The sequence below is a fragment of the Periplaneta americana genome, chromosome 4 (assembly GCF_040183065.1).
Source record: "Periplaneta americana isolate PAMFEO1 chromosome 4, P.americana_PAMFEO1_priV1, whole genome shotgun sequence".
In the NCBI taxonomy this organism is placed as follows: domain Eukaryota; kingdom Metazoa; phylum Arthropoda; class Insecta; order Blattodea; family Blattidae; genus Periplaneta; species Periplaneta americana.
This window is the reverse complement of record NC_091120.1, coordinates 128,447,192-128,473,131: the sequence shown is the minus strand read 5'-3', so window position 1 is coordinate 128,473,131 and position 25,940 is coordinate 128,447,192. Positions and strand designations below refer to the sequence as shown.

The window sequence follows — 25,940 nt, the reverse complement described above, 5'->3', positions numbered from 1 at the left end:
TATTGCAAGTTCAATTGCTCTTATCTTGACTTCAATAATTTAAACCAATCTTATACAACATTTGAGAGGAAACTTGAAAAACCCAGTAATGTTTAAAAAGATTGCCTTCCTTGAAGGAAAATCCTTCATAAAGTACTAGTCGTACTAAGAGACTCACAAACATTCCAACAACTTTTATTGTTAGCAGTTTTTAAAGCTCCATGCACACTACGTGAAGTGAACAAGTGCCACAATAAAACATCTGTGGTTGGTAATCTTCTTCATTGTATAGAAATCCTTGCAAATCATGCAACATCTTCAAGTTTACATTTGGGCCATCCATTGAAATTTGAATTATGTTCTTAGGTGCCAAGTCTAAACTATTCAGACCCTCCAAGAAACTTGACTGTAAATCAGTAGATGTGGCAGAATTAAAACACACAGCTATGTTAAGATCATGTAGAGACAGACTGACTTTGTTGATCCCAGAAACGAACTACCAAATCCATTTGTCCCTTTTGAACAACGTTGTTTAAACTTTCATCATATGACACACAAAATAATCCAGCTTCTCTGACTTTGTTAGCTAGAAGATTCTGCAAATGAAGGCTGTGTCCATAAGTAATTGTACATAACATTTTATTCTTGTGTAACTTCATTTTTTTTGGCAATCACACTATCAGGAAACCTAATTTGGAATATGTTTGTTGTGTTTCCAGAGCTTCTTACTGAATAACGAGACATCACTTTATTCATAGCCCAAATAATTTCAGATTTTATTACCTCATCATTAACTAAAAATGTTTCAATGAGCTTGTTTTAGAATTCTCTTCAACTGAAGCTCTAGAAGTTGTAGTAGGAGCAAGTGATGACAATTCATTATTAAAATTCTCTTCAGACGAAACTTGTGATTGTATTGATGCTGCTTGTACTACAGCAAAAGGTGGCTTACTTTGTTGCCCTGAAACTAATGAATGAACAAGTGCTGAATCTCTCTTTCCTCTTTCATGTGTTTTGACACATGGAATACCACTGGCACTAATATCGAAGTCATATTTGCACATAATACACCTTGCTTTAAATTTAATACTTCCTACTGATCAAAGCCACAATTTTCAGTCATTTAAGTCATAATGATGTAGCCAGTTTTCATTGAAACTGCACTGCCCAGCATCTTGAAAAAGTTTATGAATCAAACACTTGTTTTCAGTACCTGAAATTAAAATATGGGTATTAACAACAGTCGTGTGGAAGAATATACACATAGAAACCTGATTTACTTTAAATTAAGTACAATGCATGTGGCTGATCGGTGTGTGATCAGAAAAAAAAAAATCTGTGGTTCCACCCTCACCACTTAGCATGGAACATTGAACACTACCACAAATTCAGTTTTAAGACTCCTCTGTCAAAATGTATTGTATTTTTCATCATTGTCATCATTGGAGACAAATACAGCATGACAAACCTATCAATAAATGAATATCTACTTACCAGAGTTTAACTTGTCTTCATTCAGGTGCTGACACAAAAGTAAAAAATTCATGACCATCCATTCAATTTCATTACGTTCTCTTTGCTTTCATGACCACCTGTACAATTTCATACATTTTCATGACTTTCATGACCAGTAGACACCCTGATTATCTATGAGTCATGCACATAAATTTACTTTCAGTAAGAATATAGCAAATCTTTATTTGAAGTTAAAAACACACATTGCTGTCCAATTTCATTAACAGCTGAATGATATTCTTCGTGATTTTTTTTATTATGTAGAAGAATAAACTGAAAAAATGAAGAGAATTACTTCCTATCCACAGAGAAACGTGTGGCGAATTTAAAGTTTTCAATGCCCAAGGCTACAAAACAGTAGGACAGGTACAGTGCCAAAGAAGATAGAGCAGGTTTATTGTCCAAGGCTTTACCATCACTTGTAAATAAATGTTACACATGAACCATTGAACCTACACCTCAAAGATTTTTAATTAAATGGAATGAGCCTTAATATGCCACTACATAGGCCTACATAATATTCACATCACTTGCAAATGTTTATGTAAGGTAAAGGTAAAAGTTTTCCCTTGAGAAGCCATTAAGATGCATGAGGGGAATGCAGACATAGGTAACCCATGCTTTCATGACTTTACTAGAATGAGGTTGTGTGGTCAGCACCTGTTCCGATTGCCATTTTACCCAGTACCCCTACTCAAATTTGGTAGGATCCTGAGCGGATCTGAGAGCCATTCTTTAAGTAACACCACAAGGAAATAAGCCTACTCCCTTCCAATGAGTAACACATTTAAAATAATATTACAAACTACTGCATCTTACATGAATCTGTAAAATAATTATTCGATTTTTTTAAAGGAACAATTTTATAGCGAATGCATTTTATATTAAAATTTATGTAGCTTATACATGCTACATACAAAATGCAATACAGAAAGAAAGTGTATAAAAAACTAATTACGCCTCTTAAATTATTGTCACAGCTCCAAGAAAGAGACCTAAAAACTGTTAGCCAATGTTAGGGTTCCCAGATGTCCCGTAAAATACGGAATTGTCCTGTTTTTCGCTAATGCGTGCTGTTGTCCCAAGAAAAGTCTTCAGGACAGCTTTCCATCTCGTATTTTATAGTTTTAAGTTGAGAAAAAATGGAAAAGTTACAATGTCTATTCTATATTACAAATTACAAAGATCGCACTTCATAATTGAGGACCATTTTTGCAAAACTTGCTAACTGCAAAATTTGCAAAATTGAGATTTTGGTGGATTCGTTAACATAAGGCAGGCCTCTACACGATGTTAAACATATTAGTAAAATTGAATTATTTCTCTTCATTGTAGTGTGTCAAAGTGTGATTGTTGCACCTATAACCTACTTGTCTCCATTCAGTTTTTTGTGTTTCCTGTAAAATTTAGTTTTTCAATTAGCAAGTTTAGCAAAAACGGTCCCCAATTGCAGATAACTGTAGCTAGGCTATTATGAAGCAATTATTCTGAGTGACAGCAATACCGCAACAGCCACAAATCGCGTTGTCACAATCACCATTTCAGGTTACCTTGCTCTGAGAGAAACAGCATGTTGCTTCAGGAGCAGTCTATTTCTGTATGAGTGCTATTTATGCTTTTCAGTTTTTCTGTGGGTCTGTTGAGTGTTGAACGTTGAATCTGCCGAAGAGGAAGTGTATTTTTACAGATACTGCACTTAAAAAACTGAATTTCAATTTTTGAGACAATCATCTAATTTGGGCTAGACCAACAAAGTGGAGTGTATGATTTGCGATGGATTGCTTAGCATCAAGCATGTCGGAAAGTCTGAAATTATCCAGCACATTGCTATGAAAAGACACAAATCTACATCTCGAGCTAGTACAAGTGCTAAAGTGAGTGATTTCTTTACCAAAAAAGTTACGAGGAAAGTGGCAAAGAATCTTGCTGCAGATGAAGGTACTTTCGCATATCACAAGTTTCCATAACCAAAGTTTTAGGTCGATGGATTGTACATCTAAAATAATACGCAAATTGTATGATACAAAATTTATGTGGGCAAAAAAAAAAAAAAAACACCACACACAGTCAATTATTGTAAATCTTCAGCTCCATTTGCAATCAGTCTATTCAAACAGGAACTGTACAAAGTAAATTCTATATCTATCATGTTTGATGCTTCAAACCATGGCAGTTAAAAATTGGTGCCATTGATGGTTTGATATTTCATTCTAGAAAAAAGACCATGATCCTAGAATTTATTGATCTTTCTAGTGAAAGCGCAGAATGACGTACAGATTACCTACATATGGGACTTGCTGAAAGTTTGGAACATTGAGGATGAAGTCGTAGCCTTGTCAGCGGACCAATTTCGATGGATGTTCGAGAAAAGGAAGAAACAATGCGTAACATAAATTGCGAACTAAATTTGGCCATGAATTGACTGCAGTTGGTTGCTCAGCTCATATTATAAACAATGCTGTGCAAACTGCATCTGATGCATTGCCTGTAGACATTCAGGCAGTTGTAAATATTTCAGTATTTATATATATACTCTGTACAAGTCCAGTCCCTGAAAGAATTTTGTGAATTTGTGGACAATGAATATAAAACGATTCTGGGACACTCGATGACAAGCTGGTTGTCGTCGTATCCAGCAGTCAAGAGATTGAATGAAATGTTTGATGGACTCAAAGCTATTTTCTTTCAATAGATAAATGTCCGACAATACTGAAAGATTTTTTCCAAAACCCAATGTCAAAGCTGTTTTCTACTTTCCTGGAGTTGCAGTGCAAAATTTTCCATACTACCATCAGGAATATAGAAGGCATAAATATAGCTTTCATTGAAGCTCTATCAATTATACAGTCACTGATTGGAAAAAGTGAAATGAGAATAGATGAAAATTTGACAACTACAACAGAAAAGAATCTATTTCGTGTGTTACAAGAGGAAGAACTCATTAGTGAAAAGGCATTTCAGAGCCATAAAATTTATTGTCCTATATAAAAGAACGATCACAGTTTATGCTGAAATCAGACAGTTTGTCATGGTGAAATTGACAAATGGAGCAATATCATTATCTTGGGAAAATGTTCTTCAAACAATCCACACTATGAATGAAACTGCTGCAATATCAAACATTGTTGAATCTGATTTGTTTGATGAGGTAATGATAGTGAAAACAGCTCTGCAGTGCAAAGAAAACACTGAAGTGAAGGACATGTTAAAATCCAAACATTTAGATGAAGTCTGGGTGAATCTTTTTAAAAGTATTGAAGGAGAATTCTCAAATTTGAAGAGGGTCATGGAGTTCATTATGTGTATCCCTGGAACAAATGTGCGTGTCGAAAGGATTATTTTCTCGCATGAACGCTTTATAGACTGATGAAAGAAATAAATTGTCTGTAAAAACAGTAAAATCAATGCTTGTTGTAAAATAAATCTTCAATGAGGATTATGTTGCTTTTCATGACACGATTCTTCAAAATAAACAATTGTTAAGTAAAATTCATTCTTTATTTCCAATATGTCTGGGAACCCTAGCCAATGTTCTATAAAACTGAAGGGGGGGGGGGGAAGTATCTACAGGACAATTACAATATTCTTTAATAAATCAACGAAGAGATCATTCCTGGGTGTCTCATGAAAGTGAAGTGGGTAAAATACTATCATGTCGCAGTTACATGTGTGCTTCAAAAGAAAGGAATGTTGTAGACAAGGTGATTTGTTTTTAAAAGAAATTGACCTTTTTATTACCCTTGCAGACTTTGTATGTTTGAAAAATATTTTGTTACATGTTAATTTTATTCTAAATTTTATATTCGCACAATTTACATTGGAATAATTTCATTCATTCATCATTTGAAGTACCGGTACTGTTACTGAACCCTTTTGGGTTATTGTTATGTTTTTTTATTCCTTACTCCTAGCATTTTTTCGCCTTCTTACTTGTGGACTGTGTCTTTGAAAATATTTTAGACAGTTCGTAACCATGTTACATATTCGGACACACTGCTGCCCGTGTCTCACTATCTGAGCTGAGAGCTCCCTAGTGTTTATAACCATGCCTCTTAGGTCTGCTCGGACAATCACGGCAGCTGCAGCGTGTGGCACGGCAGCATATTACATGTTCTGAAAACATTATCCTATGCCATTGCAGGAGTCTTATCTGACATTCGCCTTACGGTTGGGGAAAACCTCGGGGAAAAAAATCCAACCAGCCCAAGCGGAAATCGAACCAGCGCCCGAGTGAAACTCTGAATCGGTAGGCAAGCGCCTTAGCCGATTGAGCTGCGCCAGTGGCCATTTTATACTTAGTAGATACTATAAAAATATATAAATGTTACGAAAATATGAATCAATAATAACATGAAACCACCGATGATGATGATGATGATGATGTTAACCAGATTGCAGGCTTAGAAAACAAATACATTCTTAAAAAACAAATACATTCGTCCCACTGAACAGAATTATTGAGATACTAGCTTCCACTTGTCTGTTAATTATTAAATACTAATAAAATATTAGAAGGATTCCGCAGTTACACATTAGATTAAAATGAAGTTTCGCAGTGGAAAACTTTTGAGAAAACTGCCATAGAGGAAAGTGTTTACGGATGTGTACACAAGACAACCGTGATCACGATTAGGTAAATAATCTCGAGTAGAGACTATAATCTACCACTGATATTAGTGTTTAGTTACAGGAATTGATGAGAAAGACAATTTGTTTTGTGAGGGGACAGCCTATACTTTCGCTTGTCCATGGCTGACGAAAGCAACCCTGAGAAGGCTGATGTGTTGAACCCAGGGTAGAAGGCTACTAACTGCACCAGGACCTCCCACTATCCCTCTCTGTGTCTCGCCCTGCAAAAAAAAAACAGCTCAGGAAGCGAGACACGGGCAGTACATGTGAAACTGCTGTTACCTGTACTAGGTCTAGGTACAGACCCAGAAACAAAATTTTGAACACCTTAATTTTCCTAGTTCCAGTTATAACATACTGCGCATGTTCAATCAAGATCCTCCATTAACTTACTCCTTAAATTTATGAAAAGTCATTCTCAATCAATGTGTATTAAAGGAATCTCAAAAAATTCTTATTAAATCAAAGTTACAAAATACAAATTATTACAACTTGCAGAATTTTAAAAGAGGAAAAGAAAAAACCAAGTCCAATTTAATACTGTATATTTCTTACTTTTACATTTTTTTTTTTTTGTTAAGTTTATTTATACACGCTTTAACATCTGCGATCATATCGCGTGTTTAGGACCAGAGGGTATACCAGTAGGCCGTTGTTACTGTTGTTATTGTGTGTTGTAGATGGCTTGCATTCATATAAGTAATTTTAGATTTTGATTGATGTTTATGATATTCATGATTGAGACAGTGATGAATCATGGTATGTAAATTTCCAATTCGCCATTTGCCTTTGTGACTGAGGGAAGCCATGAAAAATCCCAGTCAGATTAGCTGGCCATGGGGTTTGATCCTGGGACCTCCCAAATGTGAATTTCGAATGCTACCAACTGAGCCAACTCGTTCGGTATTTTACAATCTTATGTTGTAAATTTTGAAACACAAAGCATAGCCTGAATTATTCTTAAAATTATTTTAAACAGTTTATGTAACATTTGTATCTTATTATCAGGGAACGGATTTATATGGACTAAAAATATATGAAATATGTAAATATATATGTAGTTATTTTTACCAAAATATGGAATTAAATATGGACTTAAAATTATAAAAAAATGACTATGTACGTTAAATATTGGTACATTTTAATCAAACTAAACAAAAAATATAATGGACGTACCTTATCTTCCAATGTAGTTTCAACAAAACACAATTTTTATTGTCTGTTACCATAACAATAGGTTACAAACATTTCTTTCAAGTGCTGAAAAGTGAATCTTCTTCTATTGTCTCTGAGGATAGATTTATACTGACTAAAAGAGCGTTCGACGTCACAAGAAGTAACTGGTACATAATTCAATTTCACAATGTCTGCTGGGGATAAGTCCAAGTTAATCTTCACTGTTGATTCACCACTCATCACAGCAACAACCTTTTGTAGTTCTTCATATCCAGGGTTTTTTGAAAGTACAGTGTCCACCTTAGCTCTTACTGCATCTGCAACTTTACCTCTACCACGATTCAGTTGTTCCACAGTACTATTTATAATTTCAAAACTTTCAGATAGTGAAAGGTGCCTATTTTGGAGACTTTTGAGCGTTTTTATGATTCATGAAAATGTATGCTGAATGTGAGCTAAGTCATTCTTCACACTTATGTCACAGGTAACTGTTTTCGCAGTATCAATTGAGACTGCATCTTCAGAGTCCAATGCAAGGAGAACATTGTTAATAGAGTCTATATGTTCGGCATAATATTCAACTGCTTCTAGCCATGTACCCCATCTAGTTAAAATTGGCTTTGGTGGCAATGGAATTTCAGGGTACATTTCTTTCAACACGTTAACTCTACTGGGAGCTTTGAGAAATACTTTTTTCACTGATGAAATCAACAAATCTACTTTAGGGAAATTGTCTCTGACCACTTCTGCCACACGATGAAATGCATGCGCCACACAAGTAAAATGAGTCAATTTAGGATATACAACAGATAATGCTTGTCCAGCTTTGACCATATAAGGGGCAGCATCGCTAATAAAGAATAACACATTATCGTACATAATACCCTTTGGCCACAGGATACCCATAGCTTCGTTGAACAGTTTAACTATAGTTTTGTTATTGCACTTTTCTAGAACATCACAATGTAAAAGAATTCGTTCAGAATATTGTTCACTTAACAAACCGATAACTACATTACCAACAAGTCTACCTTCTTTGTCGGGAGTCTCATCAATGGAAACCCAAATTGAACTATCTTTAATTTCATCTCTTATCTTCTGTATTGTCTCATCGTAGATGGATGGAGCATACGTCTTCCTAAGTGTTGACTCATCCGGGATTGTATGTTGAGTATATTTTTCAAGGAATTCCCTGAAGACCTTATTCTTTAGTTTGTAGAGAGGAATATCAGCAGAGATGAGAGAACGGCACAGGTCGATGTTAAACTCAGATCTTACATTCGATGTTGTTGGTTGTGTTAAAAATAATTGTCTCTGCTTGGAATTTAGTTGTTTGTTGGCCTGATGTTTACTAGTTGTAATGTGTTGTTGCACCAGGAACTTTTGTGTAGATGATACTGCACACTGACACAAATTACAAAATAATATTTTATTGTCAGTTGATAAACCATCTTCTTTAAATTCTGAAATGTAACTTGTTAGTTTTGATTTTAAATTGACTGAATGACGTACTTTTGGCATATTTACCGTCTTTATAGTATGATTTACAAAACTGAACCTATGTGTACTCTGACTGGCATTTAACTGTTGAGCTGCACAACTGAAGTCTGTTAAAAATTTTAAATTAAATTAATACAGTTTTGTAACTTACTTTCCCATTGTTGATAGGACTGCTAATTTTCAAATAACTCTGATGTTAAAGGGATTACTGAACATGTGTTTAAATCTCTATTGTTGAAATGTATTTTTAAAAGTTAATGGAATTTTGTTTTGTTTTATTGTTAAACCTAATATAATATGGACTGTTTTATATGAAATATGGAAAATATATGGAAATTAACGAAAATATGTACTAAACTCTAAAATATGGAAAAATATGGAAAATAAAAGTAGGATTTTTCAACCCTACACATTGTGAAACATAAAGATAATGCAAAATATAAATTATATTAGCTTTATAAGTAAAAATGTATTTACATATAAATCCTTTCCCTGCTTATTATAGTAACTGCAATTAGAAAATTTATAAATTGAACTGGACTATGCTTTTCTTTTTTTTAGCTTCTTTGAATTTTAAGAAATTGCCAGTACTCACTTATATCTTAACTTTTCTTGCTTTTTGAGCAGCAAACACATTCACGAACTTCTCAATCTGTAAGGAACGTGCTATCTACCTTTTCGCAGCTAGTGCAGAAAGGCCTCACTCATAGAAGATCTCTAGTAACTTTTCATTAATTTCAGCTTAGAAAAGTTCCGTTCTGCACGAGAAGTTCTCAATGTAATTGTCGCATTGGAAAAATGTCTTAAAAATGCTTTCCACAGATATAGGCTACTGAAGTACCAGTACTGTTGGACAATAATCGTTGCAAATTTTGTGGTCACATGGGGAATAGGAAGGAAAATAAAGAATGTAAACTTGCGAATTCTAAATGAGGCTATAGAACAAGTGGATAGCTTCAAATACTTTGACAGTACTATTTAAGCAGTACCTAACATGAGTTGCTGCCAGGAAGTCAAGAGGAGGATAGCAATGGAAAAGGAAGCTTTTAACAGAAAAAGGAGCATCTCCTGCAGACCTCTGGAAAAGGAACTCAGGAAGTGACTAGTGAAGTGCTTTGTGTGGAGTGTAGTGTAGTATGTGGCAAAAACATGGACATTACGACGAAGTGAAGAAAAGCGACTAGAAACGATTGAAATATGGATATGAAGAAGAATGGAGCATGTGAAATGGACAGACAGAATAAGAAATGAATCTGTGTTTGAAAGAGTGGGTGAAGAAAGAATAATGCTGAAACTAATGAGGAAGAGAAAAAAGAATTGGCTGAGTCACTAGCTGAGAAGAAACTCCCTACTGAAGGATGCACTGGAAGGAATGGTGAACGGGAGAAGAGTTCAGGGCAGAAGAAGATATCAAATAATAGAACGACATTAAGATATATGGATAATATGCAGAGACTAAGATAAAGATAGAAAATAGGAAAGATTGGAGAATGCTGAGTTTGCAGTGAAAGATCTGCCCTTGGACAGAATGCTGTGAATGAATGGGAAATAGCACTAATTTATTAGCAAGATTTCATGAGTTTAAATTTCCTGACTTTTGTTTCGGGTCTTTGAAAGCATCTGAAAGCGTCTTACAACTGTTATTCTGAATTTCCTCGTTTCTTTTCAAATTCTTAATATTCCAAATAACACTGAACACAATATCACGGCAATTACTTAGCTGTTGAAATCTCAAAGACATTAGAGCAGAGTGTATTACAACATGGAAAAGTTCATTCGTAGACGATTTTCTTCTCCTGTAATGGGTTCATCCCTACTTTCAGAAGAAAACTGCCTTTTCACATTTCAGACCTGGCATCTGTAGCCTACATTGAATACCACTCCCTAAAGATGTTACCAGTCGTTTCGCTTTGTCTTCAGATTTTTCAAAACCACTGGTCCTAAATTCTTCAAATAACACCTACTGTTGCTTGCATTTATCAGTTTCATTGTTGTATTCAACTACATGCCTTCCTATTGAATTGCTTTATTAACTCTAATAACATGGCTAAGATTCTGTACAAGGTCACAAGGTACAAAGAAAACTTTAATGTTGTGATCTCTTTTAGCAGACTGCCTAATTTACTGTAATACATGTGGCCCTCATCAGAATTTTCTTTCATCTCTTCTAATATACCGTATGTATTATATTGTTAAACTCGTATCTAACAGTTATTCAATTATTCTAGCCTTCCACCTTGTTTCAGTTCAGTGTATACGAGTAAAACTAGTGGAAATTTCCCAGCACTTCACAGATGCAGAAAATAAAGCAAACTTTCTTTATAATATACCAAAGAAATTTAGTGCAATTACTGAAGATCTAGCAAAGCTCATAATTTGAGCACAGCATGCTATATAACGAGCTCTGGTTTTCTTGACGGATACGAACTTGTGTTCCATTTTTTTTTCCTTTCATGTTGCTTTCATAGTCATATGACAGAAGATAATTTCAGCGGGAAATTCAACCTGTTATTATTAATAATGTTTATGCTCGACCATGCCGAAATGAAGTAATTATACACCTGGTAGTAGCCCTTTAATGCACCTCATTAAAGTACACCTATTCATTATACTTCAGTTGTTCAGCCAATGAGAAATCACCATTGTACCATTATAAAACTGCAAGTATCGATTATTCTCGGATATGCAATCGAAAGACAATTAGCGAAACGTCACGGAGGCTGGAAATCCAATACTGTCGCACAAGTTTATGTTCTGTTATAATAATTAGCGTTAATTGTAAATAATATTCAAATAAATTCAATTTGTCATCTCGTTTTTCAAATCTAAATCAATTTCCAGGTTATATCAATATTAATGTTCATGTTATTCTCTAGATTATATCAAGGTCAATGACATTAGTCCCTCGGAAAAAATCGAAACTTTCGCGTCTGCGCAGATCTCACAATTTAGGTCAGTTCCGATCTTCACTTAGATAACCATAACATGAATACTTATGAATAATTTCAAGTTAGAAATATGGTCGAGCATAAAAAGTAGTATGAAACTTGCCTATAATGGTAATTAAGATGCTCGTATGAAAATTATGAAACTCACTTGCGCTTGTTTCATAAACAAACATACTCGCGTCTTAATTACTACCATTATAGGCTCGTTGCATAATGTACTATTTTGCACGAGTGTGATGACAGGACCGCCCCCTCCCCTCAAGTTCGGGGCCCTTAAACCGACCTTGCTTGAAAGTGAACATATGGGTGCAAATAGTCCAGAATGTTGACGAGCCCTTTAAATGTCTTGCTATCATTACCATTATCCTAACAATTAAGTTGGGTTACGTATTTTTCTTTATGTACCTATTATTAACTATTCCACAAAAAGTCTTCAGCTTTCAAGATAATAAAATTATCTTCGTTCTTTTGTCAGAAGACAAATTCAATTTTATATATGTGTTGTACACTGAATCTAAACTGCTTAGTCGAATAGGTTACATCATCAGCGACTTCATCAACGTGAAAGTACAGAGAGGGCTTTTTTAAAATGTAACTTTCATGCATTTCTTAGTTTTTATTTGTAGCAGGTACATACAATCTCATAACCCCTTCATACATAAATGCGCTCATACCAACGTATAGATGGTGTGTGCGCGCGCGCGTGCGTGCGTGTCTAGTGCCTACCCACTTCACTTGCGTGATTCATACTGCGGATAGATGGCAAAACTGTGACCCATTTTCAAATTGGACACCACTTCGGCGGGTCACGTTATGCATGATGTGTATCTGTGAAAAGTTGTAACAAAATAATTATTCTTATGTTGGTGTGGGGACAGCAAAATATTGTTGCTAAGGCGTGATATGATATTTAAATCAGTCCTTGGAATCTCATTATAAAAACTAATATTTTTCAATATTTATTACTTTCGAATAGAGATTCTGGTAAAAAAAAATATACACCAGTTTTAGGTATGATTAGGCTTACATTGAAAGTTACCAACAGCTATTTTATGGAAATTTATGCATTATGGAGAATTGATCACACACATCTCGTTAAAGCATATAATTCATAAACTACATTAAATATTTTACTTTTTGACGTTATAAATAATGTCTTTTGTGCACGATACAGTGAACTAAAGTTCACTTCTTATTTAGTTACATAATAAATTATTTAATTTTTATGCCTTCTGCGTAGCAGTTAAAAAAATAACGAGTATACTCCTGGAAAAAGGTTTTGCTTAGTATGTTGACATTCAAAAGTGACATGGGCAAGTACCATAACAGCTCACTTAGCGGTTATCAGTGCGTCAGCTTTCGGCAATAAAATCTCGCGTCCTGTAATTCTACATTATATTACAGACGTAATTGAATAGCTTAATGGTACCTTATAATTCATGCTGGTCCTCCTTCGAATTTTTAATATGTTTTGTCTTCACCAGTTTTTCAACATTGGGAACCATTGTATGAGCAACAAAGTCGAAGAGCACACTGTAATTATAATCTGATAATCAATTTCTTTTCCAGGATTCGTTATTTTCTTCTTCTTCCTCTTCTAATATCCAACATTGGAGGATAAGTCCTGCCTAGCAGTCCAATAGAGTGCATTGATGTTGCCTGCTTCTTGTAATTTTTTATCAAGACCAGAACAGATTAGCAGGGGTTATTATCAATTTTGCTGTTGAGTACTCTGCATATGGTGCAATTGCCGGATGAATATATGACAACTTTGTAAATGTGAGCAGTTAGGCAGGTATGTTCGGTGGTTAATCTGGAAGCAGCAATGGCTTCTTTCCTTGGTTGGTTTTTATATTTTTTCCAAAGCTTATTAATGTTTTTCCACGATTTTCCTTATGTTTGATTTTGGAGAATTGTGTTGTATTGTGTATCTCCTGTCCATTTAACTAATTTCTGAAGGAATTTTTTTTGTCAAGTTCTCTAATTTGCTGTTGTAATATTGGTTCTCTTTTTTATTAGCATATCAACCATTTCATACAAATCTGGTTCTTTCAGGTATAGCTTCAGGGCCAGGTATCGAATCCAGGACCTTTGGCTGGGCGTGCCAATGCTCTACTGACTGAGCTACCCAGGAACTATATTAGACCACAGATCATACCTCAAGTGGGTTGACAGGTCGTCAGATCCCAGCACTGAGTGCACATCAAGTTGTGCGATTTAAATTGTGGTTTTCTGTTATCAAAACAGTAACACATATTATACAAATTTGGATCCAGCCCTGGAGCAATTTTTCCCTTGAAATTATTCAACTGTTTCATTTTCCACTATACCAACATGTGATGGTATTCACTGAAATATTGTTTTTTGTAGTTTTGGAGGTTTTAATTTTCCTTCTGATTTCTGCTATGGTTGTTGTTTGGGTATTATTTGTTACTGTAATTTGTGATGAAATTAGCTCGTAAACGCATATGGAACCAAATATATTCTGCATCTTCGTTAGAAATATATACAGGCGAGGAAATCATTTTATGGGAAGGTTTCTGTGAAATACAAACAAGCTGGTTTTATTTGTAATATTATCCATTCTCTAGTTCACTATGACATAATTGTGGATGAATATGACATAATTGTGGATGAATAAGCCATAATTGCAGTTCTGAAACAATGTTATCTACATCGACTGAATATGGTGTACCAAATAGCTGGAAATTTTACTCAAACCTTAAACCTTTATTCGAATTCTTAAAGCTTTATTCAAATTCCAATCGAAAAATTACTATGTCTGCACGAACTCTTCAATATTTTGTAGATGGAGAATACTCAAGCTCCTTTGTTGACTTTCGAAAATGAGAAGCTTGACTTTTGAACATATGTCGGCCTATATAGCTTTTATTTTAAATTTTAATAATTATCATCCCTTTATCCTAAAGGAATATGTCGTTTAAATGACCTATTCGATCTGTCCTATTATTAACTAGTTAATCTGCAATCCACGAGTAATCATCCTCTTACAATAACCACACACCGTATCACCATATCTCTGTTTCATGTTCTCAGTCGATCTTGAGTACTTTTATGTCACAAATTTTTCAGTTGATGCTGCCTGTTTTACAGACATACGATCTTCCTTTGGGACACCGTATTACCCTCCCTCACGTACTCTAATGAATTCTCTGAGAACCGAGAGGGGAAACTCACTCCGACATAATCTTTTCACGTTAGAATAATCCTAATGAAAACACAAGCACTTGACTGTTTTAGAATCCATTCATAATTGGCTCCTAGACGCACGACACAGGAAAATATAGTTCCGTGTATGTTTGAGACCATAACCTTGAATTTATTTTGAAAGAAAATTTTAATTTTAATTGGTAAATACGTAAGGTTACTCTTTTTTTTTTAATTGGTTATTTTACGACGCTTTATCGACTGCTATGGTTATCTAGCATCTGAGTGAGATGAAGGTGATCATTAGAGACGAGAATTTCATGCAAATGCATGTTTGTATAGGAACATAAGACATAGCTCAAATTTAGTACTTACCCATTTCATTACTTTACGGTTTCAAATATGTGTACTTTTTCCGTGCATATATGCATGTTTTGGTCTTTTTTTAGGGATGAAAACATGCATAATTGATATTTAAGCAATTTTTAGCTTAATCATGCATAGAATATACATTATATTCAGTTGAAGTGCATGTTTTAATGATTTTGAGTGGCCACCTCAGTTTCTCGATTTTTATAACCCTCATTTTAGCTTCAGCAATCATGATTGAAAAAGGAAAAGAAAAAAAAAACTAAATAACTGAAAAAGGTTCATTCAAGTTTGCACCAATCTCTGCCTATAAAAACATAGGCTATTGACTGACAAGCGCAGGAACCTCACAGAAATCAATTTAGAAATGCTGTTAGTTGTTAACTGTGCAAGAAAAAAAAAAGTGAAGTGAAATAAGAAATTTGGAACAAAAATGAAAGTGAATATTTTTATGTATTTCTCGCTTGATCGTGTAAGTTTCATAGTTTGATAGTGCATGAATGCATGCACATTTTGGGATTTTATAATGCATGAAATTCTCGTCTCTAGTGATGATGCTAGTGAGATGAGTCCAGGATCCAGTGCCGATAGTTAACCAGCATTTACTCTTAATGGGTTGAGAGAAAATCCCGGAAAAGAACCTCAACCAGATAACTTGTCCTAACCAGGATTCGAACTCGGGCCTGCTAGTTTCACGGTCAGTCGGTCAGACGTGCTAACCATTACTCCACAGCAGTGGACTACGTACATTTTTACTCATGTGTACAACGTTATGTAAAATAAAAGGTACATTTATATATTTTATTTACTATGAAAGCGGATGAATACAAAGAGATAGGTACCAAGGTGAAGGTAGTCTCATAGTCTACTATATACAGTCAGGAAGCTTGAGTTTTGAGGGTGCTAGAAACAATAGACTGTGACGGTACTATTTTGCATTGCCTGTAATGAGGCGATATTAGCGATCCTAGTGGTGAGCAACTACCTAATGTTTGCATATTTACTACGTATTGAGCTTCGCGACTGTATATACTAGACTGTGGTAGTCTGTTCTCGTAACAAAACAAGTTGGCGTCACTTGAGCTTATTGATCTCGTAAGCGACTTTTGCATGCTCAGTGTGTGCGGTAAACACAAGAGAGGAACAACACCTTTGTCCTACAAATCGGCCTTAAACAAAAGTTTAAAGTTAGAAAGTTAACTGTTTCCTAAGCAGACGAATGCATAGTAGTGACGTTAGGCGGTTAGGCCTACTCATGGTTGAAGTACTTTCACTATGATGCCTACTTTGACAAATACCGTACAACGGGATATGTTTAATATGAAACAGAATGTACAATAGAGGATTGGATTACGTAATGAGAATCAGTGGCGCGAAGCTGCAGCCGGTCAAGCCTTATTTCAGTCACGTGCTAATGTTTACTGTATTATTAATGTATTATTATAACAGCAAAAAGATTACAGGTAGTTAGAAATCACTGATCTAGAGCAGTGATTCTCACCGAAGGGCCGCTGCCTCCTGGGGGTCCGAAGAGCAGTTAATGGGAGACCGCGAACAAAATAATAATAATAATAATAATAATAATAATAATAATAATAATAATAATAATAATAATATAGCTACTGTAATAATAATCATCGTTTAAAAACTATTCTATGAAAAATTAAACATATGACTATTTTGCATTAAATAAAGACATAATTTAATTCTTTTCTTTTTAAATTGATACAAAATTTCATATTACCTACTCTGTTCTACATTCTGCTCCAGTGTTTCTTAGCCTTTTGGATAAGGTCCCCCCCCCCCCTCCTTTTTTTCACATAACTTCAGTGCAGTCCCTGGTCTTAGGTGTAGAATGTAGAACAGGGTAGTGTGAAATTTGGTTTAATATTAAAACGATCTAAATGGATTAGATCATTAGGATATTATTAATTAATATAGGCCTGAAGTAACTTGTAAAGTATTTAAATTGTTAATCATGCAAATAATTGAACAATATTAGCTTATATTAAATTTAAAAGTTACAATTATAATTATTTTGTTCGCAGCCTCCCATTGGGAGAAAATGAGTGAAATTTTGGTCATTTTTTTTTTTTTCGAGGAAAAACCTCATTTTCGAGTTTCGCAGAACAAAATAATCACTGACCTTTCATTTATGTATTGGCCAATTTGATCAACATAATCATCCCCAAAATTCATGCTACAGTTGTATTTCACAATAAAATTACTAACAAGTTCTCGTAACAGAAAATCGACATTTTCAAGTTTTTTTTTTTTTTTATTTTTATTTTTGCTGCATTTACTCACATTCAAATGCTGTACTAGAAGTGAGAACGAAGAAACCTTGGGTCACAGGGAAAATGTTGAAAAGATGGAGGAAAGAAGAAAATTGAAAAACATTAAAAACGGAAGAAGGTAAAAGAAATTACAGGAAACTAAACAATGAACTAAGAAGAGAAACTGATAAGGCCAAAGAAGACTGGGTGAAAGAGGAATGCAAAGAAATAGAGGATCCAGAGAGAAAAGGAAGATATGATTTAATATACCGCGAAGTTAAATGTTTGGACTTCACAAATAAGAGCAAAAAATCCATGTAGTTGACAGAAGACGAAATAGGAAATGAAATACCGGTAACAGACAAACAAGAAATATTGAACACATGGACGAAATGTGCAGAAGAGTTATATGAGACAGGGAATCGTCCAGATAAGTTAGCCATAGAAAACGAAACAACTCTATCAGAAGACGAAAAAGGATTTTCTATTTTAAGAGAAGTTGAACTAGCGCTTAGGGAAATGAACAATGAGAAAGCAACAGGAGTTGATGGAATCCCCACTGAGTTAGTGAAATGCTTGAGTGAAAACAAGAAGGAAATTCTATCATTATGCAATGAAATATATGAGAAAGGCGAATGGCCTGAATATTTTATGGAGACGGTGTTGCTGCCAATACTGAAGAAAAATAATGCCATGAAATGTAGGGAGTTCAGAACAATCAGCCTGATATAGCACTCAGCGAAGATTCTCCTGTAAATACTGAATCGACATTTATAGGCCTATTCCAAGATGGAAGGACAGCTGGAAGAAGAGCAGTTTGCCTTCAGAAATAGGAAAAAGGAAAAAGGAAAGGTGCAAGGGATGCAACTGAACACTGCGAAAGATATCTAGAGAAGAATAAAGAAGAGTCTATAGTATTTTTGTGGATTTAGAAAAGGCATTTCACAAAGTGGACTATAACAAACTGATGGACATCCTGAAGAAAATAAGTGTGCATTGGAAAGACAGGAGGCTGTTCAGTAACCTATATATCAAACAAAGAGTCAAAGTCAGGATAGGAGAAGAAATGTCTGAAAAAAGTGAAATAGAGAGAGGAGTACCGGTATGACAAGGATGCCCTGTATCATCTACCCTGTTCAACATCTACTTGGAGGATTTGGTGAAGAACTGTTTTCGGAACATGGGAGGGGTAAAAGTAGGAGGAAGAAGAATAAAGTGCATAAGATTTGCTGATGATATGGCGTTGTTAGCAGAAGAGGAGACGATACTATTGGATATGCTACTGGAGCTAAATGACAGCTGTGAGCAGTATGGGATGAAGATAAATGCAAACGAGACGAAGACCATGGTCATAGGGAAGAAAGTAAAGAAGGTAAACTTGCGAATTCTAAATGAGGCAGTAGAGCAAATGAACAGCTTCAAATACTTGGGGTGTACTATAAGCAGAACATGACCTGCAGCCAGGAAGTCAAAAGGAGGATAGCAATGGCAAAGGAAGCTTTTAATAGAAAAAGGAGCATCTTCTGCGGACCTCTGGAAAAAGAACTAAGGAAGAGACTAGTGAAGTGCTTTGTGTGGAGTGTGGGATTGTATGGGACAGAAACATGGACATTACGATGAAATGAAGAGAAACGAATAGAAGCATTTGAAATGTGGATATGGAGAAGAATGGAGCATGTGAAGTGGACAGGCAAAACAAGAAACGAAGATGTGTTGGAAAGAGTGGGTAAAGGAAGAAGGATCTGAAACTGATCAGAAAGAGAAAAAGGAATTGGTTGGGTCACTGGCTGATAAGAAACTGCCTATTGAAGGATGCACTGGAAGGAATGGTGAACGGGAGAAGAGTTCGGGGCAGAAGAAGATATCAGATGATAGACTTATGCGGATCATATGCGGAGATTAAGACGAAGGCAGAAAATAGAAAAGATTGGAGAATGCTGAGTTTGGAGTGAAAGACCTGCTCATGGTTAGAACACGTATGTATGTATGTATGTATGTATGTATGTATGTATGTATGTATGTATTGTGACAGCTGAAACGGGGTTCAAACACGCGTCCGACAGGGCGCGCGGCAGACGAAACGCTGGTACGGGGAGCATATGCATGCTGAAGGGCAGAGGGGGTGTATTACGTCAACGCGACGAGGGGAGGTTGCGCGCGCAACTGCTACGTGCGGAGAGAAGGGGGAAGGACCCTCCCGACTCTTCCAGAAGTCCGTCGAAGTGGAGATATCCAGATAATTCGAGAGGACACCCGTAGAAATTTCTCGTAACTATGGTTTAGCTATAAAAGAAGAAACGCGAGCGAACTTGAGCAGTTTTCAGTTTATTCAGCCATTCAGTGAGTAAGCCAGAGCAAGCAAGCCAGTACCGGAGTTCGACTCGAGTGTGCGTCCGCAACTGTGTCAGCATCCGAAGGCCTGATTTCGAGTGCAGTGGACCGCAGTTGGAGGGACCTAAGTTCGAGTACAGTGGACTGTCTCTGAAGGTCTGTGGTTCGAGATACTGTGAACTCGAGTGACTGAGCTAGAAGAACTGTGAACTGAGAACTGACAGTTCTGATTTGTAAATAGTGCTTTGTAAATTTTAGTTAAGATTAACAGTTCATTGTTGTTCGTAATAGTCTAAGTAAATTGTCATTGTCGTTTGTGGAGTGCAATAACGAACGCTGTGTTGCAGTGCGGAGAGCAAATCCCATTGTTGACGGGAGTGAAGTTAAATTGTAGAGAGTGAATAGTTATTGTTGTGACAATAAATTACATTGTTGTTAGTAATAAAACGTTACAGTATGTATAGGCTCGCAACAAATTTCATGCCAAGAAGTTGATTTTATTATTGCACGTTCTGAAAAATATGGTAACAAAACTGCAGAGTTTTTTTTTTTTTTTCATAAAGTAAACATGTTCAAATGTAAAAAAAAATCTATTATCCGGACATTAAAGTATTTGATTTTTAAACTGACTTTCAGGTCGCTTATAGGCACCGTGCATGGGTCTCAAAATCGTACTGCTGGCGCCGCGCAGTGTCTCAATTCCTAATTAACTACAGGCTCGCAGTCATTCACTAGTCATGTGTGATATAGAAATTATATGCGGCTTTCTGCCGATAAAAAAATTGTAACATTAGTAAGAATAGGTTCATTGATTCATAGTGTTCTGCCCAAGGGCAGGTCTTTCACTGCAAACCCAGCAATCTCCAGTCTTTAATTATTTTATACTGGGTGTTCATTTCAAAGTGTGTCATGACATCACTGTTGTTGGGTCACCGATTTGAAGCGAGTTTCAGCTTATATGTTAGAGAAGTTGCCTATTATTTAAGGCGTTCTTCAATCTGAACTTGAGAACGTGTAGGGTATAACTTGAACGTCGTAGCAACAGATGGCGGTCTGTACGGTCTGTGTGCTACCATAACCTCTTTCGAACTGTGTTTTGCGCCGGCAAGTCGTACGCAGGGTATTTGTTATCATCGGTTGCGTACGGTAACATTCCACAACACAAATCAAATGCTCCGTGTCCATGTTGACCGTCGAAGTTAATGTCAACAAATACGTAAGTAATCGTCTTAACCCTCTCCCCATATCCCGACAGTAGGTATTTGCAAACAGTTCACATTCCTGCCCCTACCGGCGTTACCGTACGTATCGGTACGTACTCTTCAGAATGAACGCCGTACTTGCTAGGCAACTTCTCTGCCTCTTAGGTTATACACCTCCGCGGAAGTGTAGGAAGATTGAATTCTCTAGGCTCATCGGCTAGCCACATGACGGCATACAGCAAGCCATGACACATTTTGAACTGAACACCCAGTATACTCGGTGGAAAGTTCAGTACTGCTAGAGGAGTGTAAAAATGTAACTACAAAGTTCCTGAAATATCAGTGAAGTTGTTTGGCATTTAAATCAGATTTCAGACCATTGAATGAGGGTGAACAGTCATATTACGAAAACATTGATATACTTATATTTGATGCCATGACGTATGTAATATTAGTGTGTATAATGTATCTATAAATTACGCATTTTAATGTGATTTAATTCTAAAAGTAGTCTTAATTGCACTTCCTGAATAATGGACGACTGCAAATTCTCTAAAGCACAACACATAATGAACAATATCATCAACATAGTACCTCTGAGGTTCTGGCTGATATGTACATCTGTTATCAGGCTGTACATCTCACTTGACGGTATGTGTCAGAGGAAGAGCAATATTGTTTGTATGCATATGAAGTCTGACTAGTGTAATTTGTAGCTAGTCGGCGATATATGCAATGGAAGGGAAAAGGAACTGGCCACTCTACCCCATGATATTCTGGCCTAGTTGCCTCATAAGTGGTGCCTTGTTGGTATCAATTATGAGGTTCAGAATAAACAACAAGATCAACATGCGGAAGCAGTTCAATTGATAGTTTGTGTAAAATGTTATACTGTATATTTTAATTCGCTGAATGCACCTTTCAACATGAATTCGAACATGCTGTAAGTAGTTTCGACTTCTTCAGCTGTTAATTTACCATCGTGCAGATACGGTGGAGTAACAACAATGATCCCTTTATCGGAGAGATTTGTTATTATTCCGAGAAAACCTGACTTCATCACCACCTTCTAATAAAGTCAATAATCCGCAATCAGTTGTTATGAATGTGTCACTCGATCTGCCTCGGTAGCATTTAGATTTGAAGGCCATCTGATCCACATTGGGTGGCTGTTCCACTTCTGAACAATTAATTGTCACTCTACATTTTTCAATATTGCAGGCATTGTTTCCTGAATACTTTCTCTGCTAGGACAAAACCCAAAATTACAGTAACCATTGTGGATGTCAACAACATTAAAGTGGTGGTAAAAATACATTATAATTATAATTGTACGATTAACACCGAACATAAGCCTCATAGCAGAATGTGACAATCCAGTTTTCATTTAAAATTGGAAAATATGAGTAGACGATTTTCTATACTAATCCTACTCTTGGACAGAATTTTTCGAAAGCTTTCGATGTGAAATTCACTAATAAAAATGGCAAAAAAGAATATGTATGGTCTACATCTTGGGGTGTTTCGACTATCTATGGTAGCTATTTTTGGGTTAAATGATAGAATTGGAAATATTTCTTATTATGATTCTACGGGTATGACTGTTTCAATTGGCAGCAATTTTAACAATATATTCGAAACCACAAATGTCACTCCCATTAAGTCTGGTAATTACGTCTCATATTTTATTGTAGAATAATTTCGGAAACCTTGTTATTTCATTAAACATATCATCTGTTCCTGAACGCTTGTCATAATATTTCTTATGTGACTTCAGTTCGACATGTAATGGAATAGACACTTGAGTAGACAATTCACACAATTCAATTATGAAACAAAAAACAAAATCACTAAGAATGGTTTCATTTACTTCTGCCTGTATGGCTACTTCATTTTTCGAAATAACACTTGTTGGACATTCGCCTTCCATAAAACTTAAATTTTCATCTTTTCTTCTTCTTTATGAGTCTCTTTCGTACCTTTCCGGAGCTACAGTAGTTGAGATGAGGCAGTCTTTTTCTTGTAATATTTTATAAAAATACTGGGAACGGTATGCTAGTTTTGGGGTGTTCTGATCTCGTTCCCAATAAAATCAATACCGCAAATTCTTGCTGCGGGTGTTGGTTTCCAAGGTGAACCATCAGCACTTGAAATCAAGAATTAAATATCGATATGAATACATTCAAAAATAAGTATATTATTATTTATTGTTGTTAATATTATACATAGTATATATGTAAAGAACTCAGTAATGATGTACTTTTTGAAATTTAAATGATAAATTCCTGTCGTTGTTAACTTAATGGTTATTTATAAACATGATACTATATAATATTCTATTTTTTATATCAGGTCTAGTATGTAATAATACTATGATTACAAGCAGTGTAGTCTTATTTACTTTCGTCTGCGTACTGCATGGATCCACAATTAGCGTCGTTGCGCTTCAGTTTTCTGTTTTGGGAATGAATAAAAACAATATCGGTTGGTGTGTTCCTATAAGCATTATTACACTCAAGAACACAGCAATTTGCATTACCTTTCCGCTCTTTAGGATCATCCATATTTCTAATCATTTAACCTGAGATGTTAAGTATATTCATACGCTTCAAGCACAACTCTATTGCTGCTGTCCCGCAGTTAGTAACAACAGTCGCCATCAGAGGAGCTTGCCTATAGGGTAAAGGTTGGTAATATTGTGATACTAATAATATTATGATAGTACTTTTTGAAAATTTTTTACAATTCAACTGTGCGAGAGGAGGACCGGTTTTGTACAGAAACATGTCCACAAACATTCCCTTAATACGCTGACGCCTTGCAGGAACAAATTTTTCATTGAAGCCATTTTCAAAATAGGGTTCTTGATAATAATCACAGAAACAGTATGGACATAATATCGTTTGATGTGGAAAACAATATAAATGAATTCTGAATTTTGAATAGGCTTCAAATTTATCAAATTCGTTTACATGAACAAAACATAATATAATATGTTAATCTTTTTTTTTTCTAGAGGTTTGATTGTCTTATTCTGAAAAAGGCTGTTAAGGAAGGTGTTATCATACAATTTAGCATATAGAATGGTTTAACATGTGAGAAAATAATGAATTTAATTATTATTTCAAAGTTGTGACAATCCTCCATCTTCCAAGCATCACACCTTGTTATATCTTCGCCAGTCTCAGAGTGTCTGTTGGATCCTCCAAAATGCTGATTTAGAAGTTCAGGTCATCATTAGTTCTCCAGTACTCTCCAAACTTTCCTTCAATAAATTCCCTACATCACTTTTCTTCTTTTTTGAGATCCTGTTTTGTAGAGGCATCACCGATGGATCGGATACCGGTACTTCATCCAGTTTTCTACCCTTTTTCAAAACAGAGTTATATTTCTTTGATGGATCATCCATGAGGTATGTGGGTTCCACATTCATTAATACATTAATCTGTCTACTTTTCCTTTCATCTTTTTTAGTTAACAGTATATAGTAGAAACAAACCTTCACACATTGGTAACTAATAATCAACTCATATTGTGCGGCAATAGACAGTAAAGTATTAGCGCCAAATCATTCAGTGCAAAGAACTTTACGCAAAAAAAAATTGTCCTTTTTATGTTGACGAGGACTTAATATGGTTTGAAATGGACGAAGAAGTGGACAAAATACGATTTGAAGTGAACGTCATATTTCAAGCCTTGTTTGCTTGGGACCTAATACAGTCAGACGTGAGTTGACTTCATTGGATTAGAGCGAGTTCAGAATAAATGCAGAAATGATATGAAACTCAATTACATCAAAAAGTGAACTTAATACGATTTGGAAAGTACTCCTCACAATCTGCAAACTGCAAACTTGATTACCACAGAAATGTAGGTACTTAAAATATTACATAACAGAGTTGTTTCATCGTACACAAACATAATTTGATATATATCTTCATTATCTTCTCTAATTCTTCATTAAGGCTTAACAAGGAAAGCTTATAATTCTGCCTGGCATGTAAACAGGCAATAACGTCATATACTTGCTTTCTTTAAACTTCACATAACCAATAATCATATACCAGTATATCAAGTTTGCTCACTTGCACCGTTTCTTTGTCCTAGCGATGAAATATTTTTAAGACTAACAATAAATATTCTTACCAGTATTGAAAGCTTCATGTTTTGGGATTTCTTCAAAACCTCAGTTGTGCAAAGCCTAAGTTTTTACCAGCGACTGAATATTATCACATATGCTAGTATGTATTAAATTTATTACTAGACTCATTTCAGTGGATACAGAATAAGACAGTTCTATGGCATTTGAATGAAAGATGGTTATTATTACATGCAGCTAGACCTATCAAGAAGATCAGAGCTTCGACACTACTCATTTTCTTTTCATCGATAAAAGCCTAGCAGTATTGAAAGCTTTTCCTGAACTCTGTCCCATACCTATTTTATAAATTTCAGAAATTCCAATACGAAATTGTACATTTTACTACAAGGTGTTTATAAGTGTTATATATATATATATATTGCTGAGGCGAGCCCAATTAAAAAGAAAATGAAGAGATGGACTTTTACTACCGTTGTTGAAAGAAGTTACTTCTTGGACTGCAAGAGAAATGATTACCGGTATAATTAGTGAGAAGATATTTCAAAATATGAAAATTAACACATGTTTATCTTACATAAAAGAATGACCATACCATATTACAATTATGCTGAAAATGAATAACATGCCCTAGGCAGTTAATGGGCATGCATAATTAATTTGTAACAATGTTCTTCGATTAGTTAAAACTATGAAAATACTATGAGATTAAACACAATTAAATGAGACTTATTTTATGAACTCATAA

At 35.3% G+C, this 25,940-nt stretch overlaps 1 protein-coding gene across 8 annotated transcripts in view; it reads right to left on the bottom strand.

Moving 5' to 3' along the window:
• Positions 1-25,940, bottom strand: part of LOC138698191 (protein 5NUC-like) — a 372,815-nt gene that overhangs the window by 73,452 nt on the left and 273,423 nt on the right. Inside the window, exon 1 of one of the 8 annotated variants that reach the window (XM_069823953.1) lies at positions 1,474-1,540. The exons of the other annotated variants lie outside the window; for them this stretch is intronic. Within the exon in view, the coding sequence (XP_069680054.1) occupies positions 1,474-1,531 (58 nt within the window). The 5' untranslated portion in view covers positions 1,532-1,540. Of the gene's footprint in view, positions 1-1,473; positions 1,541-25,940 lie in introns of those variants that run through there. 8 annotated transcript variants of the gene reach the window in all.